The 10768-nt window shown below is 44.4% G+C and overlaps 1 protein-coding gene across 1 annotated transcript; it reads left to right on the top strand.

Annotated features, from left to right (window-relative positions):
- The first annotated feature begins 5428 nt into the window (after positions 1–5428).
- Positions 5429–8580, top strand: LOC310666229 (uncharacterized protein). Its single transcript, XM_083416927.1, has 2 exons — positions 5429–5572; positions 7615–8580. Exon 2 carries the CDS (start codon positions 7636–7638, stop codon positions 8167–8169), a length of 534 nt encoding a protein of 177 aa, XP_083273053.1. The 5' UTR covers positions 5429–5572; positions 7615–7635; the 3' UTR covers positions 8170–8580.
- Positions 8581–10768: the final 2188 nt, after the last annotated feature.

The following is a 10768-nucleotide window of genomic DNA, read 5'->3' as shown; positions in this document are numbered from 1 at the left end:
AGCACCCCCAATCCCTTTTTAAAACTTGGCTTCTTTCCAGGAGGGACAAAGAAGGTTAGTGTGCTTCTCTGTAAAATATATAAATATTTTAAAAAGACGTGGTGATGTGATCATGGCAAGTATTGAATGTTAGATCCACAAAGCAAGTCTTCAAGATTGTTGTTTTTATTTGTATAAATATCTCCAAGGCATTACAGTGTATATACAACAAATCAACAATTACCACTAAGCCTGGAGTAATGCATCACTGCCATAGCAGACCAGAGCTATTATAAAATCTTAGTAATTTACATTTGCTGGCCCTTAGTACAAACACTTGGATTTAGATCATTTCAAAGGGATCCATTAGTATGTGTGGAATTCTTTAATAGGGAACCTCTGCCAACATGTAAAATGAAGAGGATCTAAGTTGTGTTGATTGGCTCTAAATTTAGTGCAAATATTTTACATGCACTAAACTCACAATTTAAAAACTACTGTTTCATAAAATAAATAGCATAGCCAAGAACTGTCAAATGTTGCATCTCCATTCACAATCACATAAAATTCACTATGCATTCAAAACAATTCAGATAATTTTTGTGTTGATTGTATTGACTTCAGATACACTTTTAGAAAACTCCATTTCCAAACCAAGGGTTGTATCCAACCAAGTCATACTCAGAGTAGACCCACTGAAACCAATGGGTTTGATTTAATCATGTTCAAAGGGTCTATTCTGAGTAGGACTAACACTGGATCCTACCCTATGGCATATCATCTCTGTAGATTCATGTCCCAACTAATCAGGGATCAGATCACATATTAAATGCACTTCCAGAGGTATGAAGCAAGGATGGGAACTTGTGGCCCTCCAGATGATGATGAACACCAGGGGTCCTCACTCCTTATTTTGGCTGTATTTACTCTTTTTTAAAGGTTCTTAGAGAACCTATGAATGTCATGAAGAACTCCTGGGCATTTGTTTGCTTTTTTATATGGTGGGGTATAAATACTTTTTAAGAATTAGGAAGACAGAGAAATGAAGCGTATGTGGAGAACCTTTGGCCCTCTATATTTTGCTGAACTATGAATTTCATCATAGGTCAGGGTTGATGGAGGTTGTAAGGTTCTTGCACCCTTGCTATATCACATGAACATATACAGTGGTACCTCGGGTTACATATGCTTCAGGTTACATATGCTTCAGGTTACAGTCTCTGCTAACCCAGAAATAGTACCTCGAGTTAAGAACTTTGCTTTAGGATGAGAACAGAAATTGTGCTCCGGCGGCACGGCAGCAGCAGGAGGCCCCATTAGCTAAAGTGGTGCTTCAGGTTAAGAACAGTTTCAGGTTAAGAACGGACCTCCAGAATGAATTAAGTACCTAATTCAGGTGCCACTGGACAGGGTATCTGTCTACCCAGTGCTATTTTTCTAGAAAAAGAGGGGCCAGAACTCACCATGAACATCTCCCTTGTCCTCTTATAATGACACCCACCTGAGAGGTGCTGACACTGATTTCTGGTGAGTTCCAGCCTGAAAAAAGCCCTGTGTCTACCTACCAATTCTTCAGAGTCCTTTCATGTTCGTCAACTTCCTCAAAAATGAACATCTTAATGTTGCAATGCCTCGTTTCTGGGTTCACTGCACAACGTTTCACAATATTCCCCCCCCCCCTCCTGCCAACAAACTCCCTTTATGACTTCATCTTGCTGAGCCTTGGATGATTCTGAGATATTAATGGGAACAACAGCCAGAGGTGGGGCGGAGGCTGCAATTTTTCAGCCTCCTGTTACCGAAAGGATTTCAGACGGCTTTGCAAACCCTTTAATTAGTCGGATGGCAGTTCTTTTCTTCTTTCCATGCGTGCAATATTATGATTACTTCTAATGGAATGATTTTAAATTCAACACCCCACTAATGAATGGCAATAAAATGTTCTTTGACGAGGGGGGGGGGGAATGCCTGCTTAAGACATTCCAGATCTATCTCACGATCGCAGCAAATAATTCACTGCGGTGGCATCCAAAGAGATTTGAATTAAATTCAAAGAGAGTTAGGAAACGCTTCTAGAAACATTTGTAAAAGTGGCCTGTGTTGTAAACAGGTGGTAGTCCAGTGGTTTTTGTGGGCTGATAATGACTTTTTCCCACATGGCGTTGGGTGGAACGAAGAGTTCCATGAATTAAGGGCTCCTGTTTTCGAAAACAGCTCCGTGTCGGTTTCCTCACCTCCATAACTTCTGACACAACTGACCTGCATACAGTGATGTGGAGCAGAGGCTGATCAGGTATGACCGGCCCATTGGGTTTTATGATACGTTTCATGGGTGACCAAAAGTTTTGAGCAAGAAGTGCTTCTCACCATAAGATCAGATTTTAATTTTTATTTTTTAAAAAGTTGTTTCTAATATTATTGGTCAATCGTTGAAACCATGCCCTACTCTGGCCCTTTTAGACCTAACTGCTATGCTGTTTACCACTGCCCACTTAGATATCACCTTCCATTGGAAAGAGCCCAAAAGGTCCAACTCTGAAAGGATGACAAGGGAACATTTGGGATCTGACTCTTTCCAGGCATTTAAACCAGGCTTCCTCATCCTCGGCCCTCCAGATGTTTTTGGGACTACAACTCCCATCTTCCCTAGATAACAGGAACAGTGGTCAGGGATGATGGGAATTGTAGCCCCAAAACATCTGGAGGGGCAAGTTTGCCTATGCCTGATTTAAACCAACACAGAAGGGTTGTTAGCAGACAACTTAAACATGATCATTTTGTCAAGGTATAGCTCTCTAATATCAACTATGTAAACACACAAGATGTCAGTGTGAGACCTCCAACCAATCGTGCTTACCTATGGGGAGGCTATGTCATGGATAGTTGAAACCTTGGCAAGGCTTTTACAATGAGCCAGTTATTTGACAGTGCCCTTGCTCAGTTTCCCTTCTCATATTCTAAAAATATATATAAATAGTTCAGTGGTTGCCACCTTGGTGCCCTTCCAGCGCTGTTAGACTCCTGCTCTCCCTGATCATTGACCAAAGGCCCAATAGTGCATCATTGTTCTATCTTGCTCAGCAATGTCCACACTGATACGCAGTGGTTCTCTGAGGTTTCAGGCAGGGAGTTTACCTTTGCCCCAGCTGGAGATGCTGATGGTTGAATTTGGGACATCCTGCATGCCAAAGAGGTGTTCTGTCACTGAGTGATGGTTGTTCCCCTGCTCAAGGAAGATCCCGGTCCTCATGACCTTCCAGGTGTTGTTAGACTCTGTCAGGCTCAGCTGCTCAGCATGGCCAATCGTCAAGGATGGTGGACTCCAAAAACCTCTGTAGGGTCAAAGGCTTCCCACTCTAGACTGACCTTCCCCAGCTTGATGCCTTCCGCAGTCTACAACTCACACTCTCCCTGACCACTGATGATATTGGCTGTGTAGCTGAGCTATGCCTGTTCTCCTGCTTAACTAGGGCTGGTTTCAACAGAAAGATAAGAATCTGCCTAATAACAAGTCAGATCTACCTTCGTATACACTGACTGGCAGAGGGTCTCCAAGGTTTTGAGAAGGGGTCATTCCAGCACCTACCCAGAGGTGCTGGGGATTGAAATCAAGGACGACTGAGTACAAAGCTGTTTCTCTACCACTTAGCTATCTCATTCCATTTCCATTTATTGAATTTATATATCTCCCTACTCTTAAGCAAAAGAAGGTGTCTTCTATCACACCAGAACACTGGCCTGTCTTCTTCCATATTGGCCATGTCAGGGATGGGGAAAGTGTGGTCCTTCAAATGTTACTGGACCACACCTTTCCATCACCATTGACCATGCAAGTGAAGGCTGATGGGCACCGTGAGTTCAACAACATCTAAAGTCCAGATAAGGGAAGACTATCCTAAGATATAGTTGAGCAATCTGCAGTATGGTGGCCAGAAGTGCTTTGATAATACTTTTGCCTGGGTCTGTAACCCAAGTGGTATGAGCAGCACTGTATCTTGACAACTGTTACTGGACTCAAACTCCCACATACATGGCCAAAATGGTGGTGTGAGCCATACTCTGTTTTGAAGGCTTGCTTCCCCTCTGCCAGGGTTAGGCCAGCTCAGTCAGCAATATCCCCATTCCTAAATGGAGTTTGTATCTAGCACACTTTATAGCAGCTCAGCTTAAACCAGTGTAAATTAAATTGGCTTTCCATACTGAAGATTGCACCTTAACTTTGTTGGCAGTTTTGTTGCTAGTAACAGCTGCTCTGCCCAAGGAGCTGCTTTAGGGATGGGCAAATCAGTCAATTTTGCTTTCTCTTCATTTTCCATCTTTCCTAGCCTTAAGTTCAATTCTCCACATTTCTGCATTGGTTTGCAATTATTATTTTTCCTTTTAAAAGTTCTCGTGAAAGTTCATCAGCAATATTTTTTTCCTGCACATTTCTCATAATATACACGTTGATTGGACACACTTTCCCCTAATATCTATATATTATTTGCAAAGCGAATTTCTCAGCCATAGTGCATTTTTGTACGCTCACTCCACTGATACATGCTTCCTGTTTTCACACTTTCTGCAGATATATGCATTTTGGTACACATTACTTGGCTGTGGACTTGCATTGCAAAACATAAAGAAATGCAAGTTTCGAATTGGAATTAAATCTTCAATGTTATCAGTCAATGACTCTTTCAAAGGACATCTGTGTTTTGGTTCATACACTGTTTTTGGAAAGTGTGGATTAGGTTGGTTTACCATTACAGTGGTACCTTGGGTTAAATACTTAATTCTTTCCGGAGGTCTGTACTTAACCTGAAACTGTTCTTAACCTGAAGCACCACTTTAGCTAATGGGGCCTCCTGCTGCTTCCGCGCCACCGGAGCACGATTTCTGTTCTCATCCTGAAACAAAGTTCTTAACGTGAAGCACTATTTCTGGGTTAGCGGAGTCTGTAACCTGAAGCATATGTAACCCGAGGTACCACTGTAACTGAGAGATGAATCTAATTTCTCCCCCCTCTCTCCTCTGCCAGTGATGGGTCTGGAAGGTGGGGTAACTCCTATTGCCCATCACTTTCCTGCTGAATATGAAGTTAGCCCAATGAAGAAATGGTTGCCTAAGACATAATCTGGTGTTGACATTCCCGCTTGGACATGTGTTTTAGATCCAGTTCAGATAGATGCCACCAAGTTGATTCAACTTGCCTCTCTCTCAACAAGGGTGGGGATACACTGCTGCCCTATTTACTAGGGTTTTTGTTTTGGTTTTTTTAGTCATGGGAATTTTACCAAGGGCAAATGACAAATAAAATGTAGGGTGGAGTTTAAGAAGAGCGAGTGAGAGAGATTATGATATACCAGGAAGGCGAACGACTCATACTTCATAATAAGCAAAAAATAAATATGTCCAATTAATTGGGGCAAAGATAGAGATAATAGATCAAATGCTTGTTGAGAAATAATTAAATCTCAAAGTGGAAGGCGGTACGCCTCTCATCCTGTGGCCTGCGCCTTGGGAAAAAGGTATAAAAGGCCAGGCTCCTCCACAGTCTCTTCAGCAGCAACTCTCAAGCGCATCTCTTCATTTCTGCACTCTAGAGAACCGGGTAAGAGGAACATTCTTGAGAGTCTCCCCATCTGTCTCTCTCTGTCTCTCTCAAGTTCTGCCTCAGAGGAAGCAAGCCTCTGAGTGCTTGGAAAGGCAAATGGGGAGAGCTGCGCTTGCACGCAGGTGCTGCTTGTGGACTTCTCCCTGGGACCTTGGTTGGCCACTATGAGAACAGGATGCCAGGCTAGATCCACCAGGGCTGTCCTTATGTTCTTTTTGGATTAGGTAAATCCATGGAGAATGTAGCTATCAGCAGCTACCAGCCATGGCGGCCATGTTCTACCTCTACTGTTGGTGGCAATATGCCTCTGAAAAGCAATTTCTGGGGACCGTGAGTGGGGAAAGGGTGGTTGCATTCTGGGTGGTCAATATGAGGGCAGGAAGCTGGACTAGATGGGCCTTTGGCCTGATCCATCAGCAGAGTTCTTCTTGGGTTCTTAAGCTGCCACTGAATGTTGCTTGAAGTGCTGAGAGGGATTTGAAGGTTCCTGATGGGGTGAGAACCTGCAAAGAATTATGAGAAAGGGAAAGATAGCTTTGCTTAGTTCAGAATATAGATAGATAGATGCTAGATATAGATAGAAATATAGAAAGGAGAGAGAGAGAGAGAGAGAGAGAGAGAGAGAGAGAGTCCATATGCCAGGTATGAGAACCTGTAGCCCTCCGGATATTGTTAGACTACAACTCCAAACAGCCCCCAGCCAACATATGAACAATTGACAGGAAGGATGGGCGTCAGAGACCAACATATGGAGAGCCAGTGTGGTGTAGTGGTTAAGAGTGGTGGACTCGTAATCTGGGGAACCGGGTTCGATTCCCCGCTCCTCCACATCCAGCTGCTGGGTGACCTTGGGCCAGTCACACTTCTCGGAAGTCTCTCAGCCCCACTCACCTCACAGAGTGTTTGTTGTGGGGGAGGAAGGGAAAGGAGAATGTTAGCCGCTTTGAGACTCCTGAAGGGGAGTGAAAGGCGGGATATCAAATCCAAACTCTTCTTCTTCTTCTTCTTCTCCACCATGCCTGCAGTCCAGTAATAAGTTAAGGGATAGCTTTTAGACGAGTGATAGAGCCTGTTGAAGGTCCCAGAGGAAATCCACTCACCCCACCCCAGTTCAAAGAGTTCTCAGATGACAGAAGCCGAGCCCTTGGAACATAGTCCATCAACCGGAAGAAACCATGCTAAGATAGACCCAGTAGGCTGTATGCAATATTAATACTACTCAGGGGATACTCAATGGGCATAACTCATTCCTTATCTCCATAACAAGAATCCCAAATTGTTTCAATTTTTTTAAAAAAAAAATGTGATTTGTTGCTTTTTTATTGGGAGGCTTGTAGATTTCTTGTGGGTTGGAGATGAACAACAACAAAACTTTATTCAAAAATTAAATCTGGCCTAGTGAGAAGATTGAACTTGAACGATCTCTCTCTCTCTTTCTCGTGTGTGTGTGTGTGTGTGTGTGAGAGAGAGAGAGAGAGAGAGAGAGAGTTAATTTGCTCCTGTGTTACCATCTCTTGACAAAGAAGCTCAAAGCCACACCTAGTGTCAGTGAATAGATGTTCCATACCAGCCTGTTGTTTTACATCAGTTAAGAATTTTGCCCTTGAGGTCTCACAATTAAGATTGTATGCGCTTACTCATTAACTATTCTGGCTCACCTCCTAAGCTTTCGAAACCAAAGATCGTTGCTTTGATGATTAATTTTTTTTTTTTTTAATGCTCTTGTTTATTTTTCTGAGATAACATCGCTGTGTAGAGATAAATTGTCATAGTTAATGTAGGATGTAATTTCCATACTAGAAGAGTGGATAACATAATAATTGCCTTGTTGGGTCAGGCTAAAGATTTGCCAGCCATAAATAAATACATAAATAAATAACCTACAACTTTCAGCGAAATTGGGGAGGACTAGAATTTATATTGGGAAAGTGAGAAACTTAAAAGTGGTGGATTCAATCTGCCCTGCTCCACGCTACGTGGCCTTTCTGCACCTCCTTCCGAATTAATGAATTGCTTTTCTCCTTGCTGTTGTTCCCCAGGCTCACCTATATTCTTCAGACATGTCTTTCTTCTCTCAGTCATCGTGCTCCATCCCATGTAGCAGGCCTTCCCATGGTATTGGACAATGTGGCATCGGCGGTAGCATCGGCGGTGGCATCGGCGGTGGCATCGGTAGCATCGGTGGTGGCGTTGGTGGTGGCATCAGCGGTGGCATCGTCAGCTATGGCGGTGGCGGCGCTATGTCATCCAGCAGCCTTGGCGTCGTCCCCGGTGTCCCCCAGTCCTGTATAAGCCAGGTCCCACCATCCGAAGTGACAGTCCAGCCAGCTCCAATTGTGTTGACCATCCCAGGACCCATCCTGTCCTCCAGCTGCCAGCCGTTGGCCATCGGAGCCTATTCCCCGTGTGCTAGCGGCTATGGGTATGGCGGTGGCTATGGCGGTGGCTATGGCGGTGGCTATGGGTATGGTGGTTCCGGAGGCTACGGCTACGGTTCTTCCCGCTACGGACTGGGGGGCTCTGTAGGTGGGTACCTGGGCAAATCCTGCTATGGGTCAAAGCGCAGGCAAAGCATCTGCGGGTATCCCTGCTAAACTCAAGTAGATTATCCATCGGGATCTGGGGCAACCTGGGAATCTGACGACCGTGAACGAAACCGGCAACTGAATTTAAGGACCTGAGCTTTCACAAGTGCTGAGCTGCTGCAGCTTCAAGCAGAAGCCGTGAGTTGCTCCATGCCTCTGAAATCTGTACCATGACATTCACACATTGCACTTTTACTGAGACATGTTGCATTGTCTCTGGTATTTATTTTCCACCCCCTCTGCTTGCTTTTTTGTGCTAGTTGCAGGAAAACTTCCCTCTAAAGGAAGGCAGGACAGAATGTACTTCACCACATGCTAGTTGTGTCATGTAAAACTATATTCGATGCTGTTGTTATACAAACATCTCCTCTCCCCATATCGCTCTTTCCCCTGCTCCATTAAAGCTTTTGTTGCAGCACAGTCTTTGTTGTCCTGGAATGCTTTCTCTTTCCTGGGGAGTGAGGGGGGGTGGTTTAAGGTAAAGGTTAAGAGACCCCTGACCATTAGGTCCAGTCGTGGCCGACTCTGGGGTTATGGCGCTCATCTCACTTCACTGGCCGAGGGAGCCAGCTTACAGCTTCCGGGTCATGTGGCTAGCATGACTAAGCCGCTTCTGGCGAACCAGAGCAGAGCACGGAAACGCCCTTTATCTTCCCACCGGAGTGGTACCTATTTATCTACTTGCACTGGTGTGCTTTTGAACTGCTAGGTTGGCAGGAGCTGGGACAGAGCAACGGGAGCTTACCCTATCACGGGGATTCAAACTGCCGACCTTCTGATCAGCAAGTCCTAAGCTCTGTGTTTGAACCCACAGCGCCACCTGGGGTTTAGGTACTGTAATTTTAAAGTTCCATGTAGCCTCCAGGGGTTGTCCCCACTTAGAATGAATTGCAGTAGTCAAGCCCTTGAAGGAACGAGCTGCCGGTGTAAGGAAAAAATGGTGTTAGAAGCTGAGCCTCCTGAAGACTCTCCTGGCTCTACAAGCATTTTGGTGATGCTCAACATCAACCCCCTAGGATTGGCAGGTAGCACAAAACCCCTCCATTGACTGAATATCCTTAAAAGGTCACTGCAACCAAGGGCTGGAGATGGGTGAAGTTTCTGCCTTCTAGCTCAGGTAAGTGAAAAAACGGAGACTCCTAATATTTGCTTACACCAGCCCTGGCCAATCCACTACTGCGTGCCTCTACCATTAGCCAATGAAAAGGCCCATGTTCCACATTCCTATCCTTACAGTTGCCTGAAGAGGACTCTGGATTCCATTTCTCCCCTTCTCGTCTTCCCACGTCCTAATCCCCGAGCATGTTACACATTACCTTTCCAGATCAGTTAATTCTTCAGCACACTTTCAAGAAAGACAGTTCTTTTTTTCCTTAATTCACTCAAGTTAAACAAAGTGCTCCTCCAGCCCACACAAGCTACTCTTCACAGCCCACACATCCTTAAACTTGCTCGGCTGCTTCCCTGGAACAACAGAGGCATCTCACCTGGAGCAGATGGTGCACATTCAACTAGAGGAACACTTACGATACTTGAGTACAGGTTTTACATCTTAGTAGTTACACTTTGCACTCAGCGAGGGCTGTGAACCTCTGTACCCAACCAGGTGAGCTGTACACCTGTCTGCTATTATCTTATTCATTATTTTATTGAATAAAATGTGTACAACGTTTGATTGCAAAAACAACACCACCACCACCTCAAATTGGCTTATAGAAAGATAAACATTGCTGGTTGCTTTCAACTAGCGTACCACCGGTGTACCTCTGTACACAGCTAGTTGAGTTTCACCCTTCTATGTTACTCACATGTAACCTCCAACAAGCGTACAGTTTGTGTACCTCTGTATGCTCCGAACATGAGTTTGACCAAGCTGCGGGAGGCAGTGGAAGACTTACTCTGGTCCATGGGGTCACAAAGAGTAGGACACGTCTAAACGACTAAACAAGTATGCACCAAGATGAGCCGTACATTCATAGGTTATTCACATGCAATGTGCAATGGGTGCACAGTCTCTGCATACACAATTCATTGAGCTGTTCAACAAGTTACACTCTTTCACACTATTGTAAACATGTAGAGACAGCTTGTATCTGTGTTCAATGTAACATGTGAACAAGCCTTTCATCTTAACTGCCTCAGCTTTCAATTTCTAGAATTCAGAACTAGAATTTAATAATGCCAGGTCTGATCCATTCTAGTCCAGTTCTGCTTAATTGGACTGGGTCTCTTTTTCTTTCCCATTACCTAAAATCCCAATTTTTTAATTTTTATTTTTTGAACCAGAGATCCCAGGGGTTGGACCAGGGATCTCCTACATGCAAAAAAAAAATGTGTTCTACTCCTAAGCTGTGAGCTCTTGAAACAAGAATATAGGAAGCTGCCTTTGACTGGTGATTGGTCCACCCAGTCCAGTACTGCCAACTCTGATTGGCCCCTGCTTCTGAGAGTGACAGTTGAACTTAGCTATAATAGGAACATAGGAAGTGCTCTGTCGCTGCATCAGGCCAATGGCCTTTCCAGTCCAGTTTCCTGTTTCCACAGTGGCCAATCAGATGCCAGTGCAGAGCCCACAAGTAGGACCTGAACACAGCAGCAAATCTTTCTT

Source organism: Podarcis tiliguerta, assembly GCF_965153285.1.
Source record: "Podarcis tiliguerta genome assembly, chromosome: 16".
Taxonomy (NCBI): domain Eukaryota; kingdom Metazoa; phylum Chordata; class Lepidosauria; order Squamata; family Lacertidae; genus Podarcis; species Podarcis tiliguerta.
The sequence above is the reverse complement of the archived record's forward strand: the minus strand, read 5'-3'. Positions and strand labels throughout refer to the sequence as shown.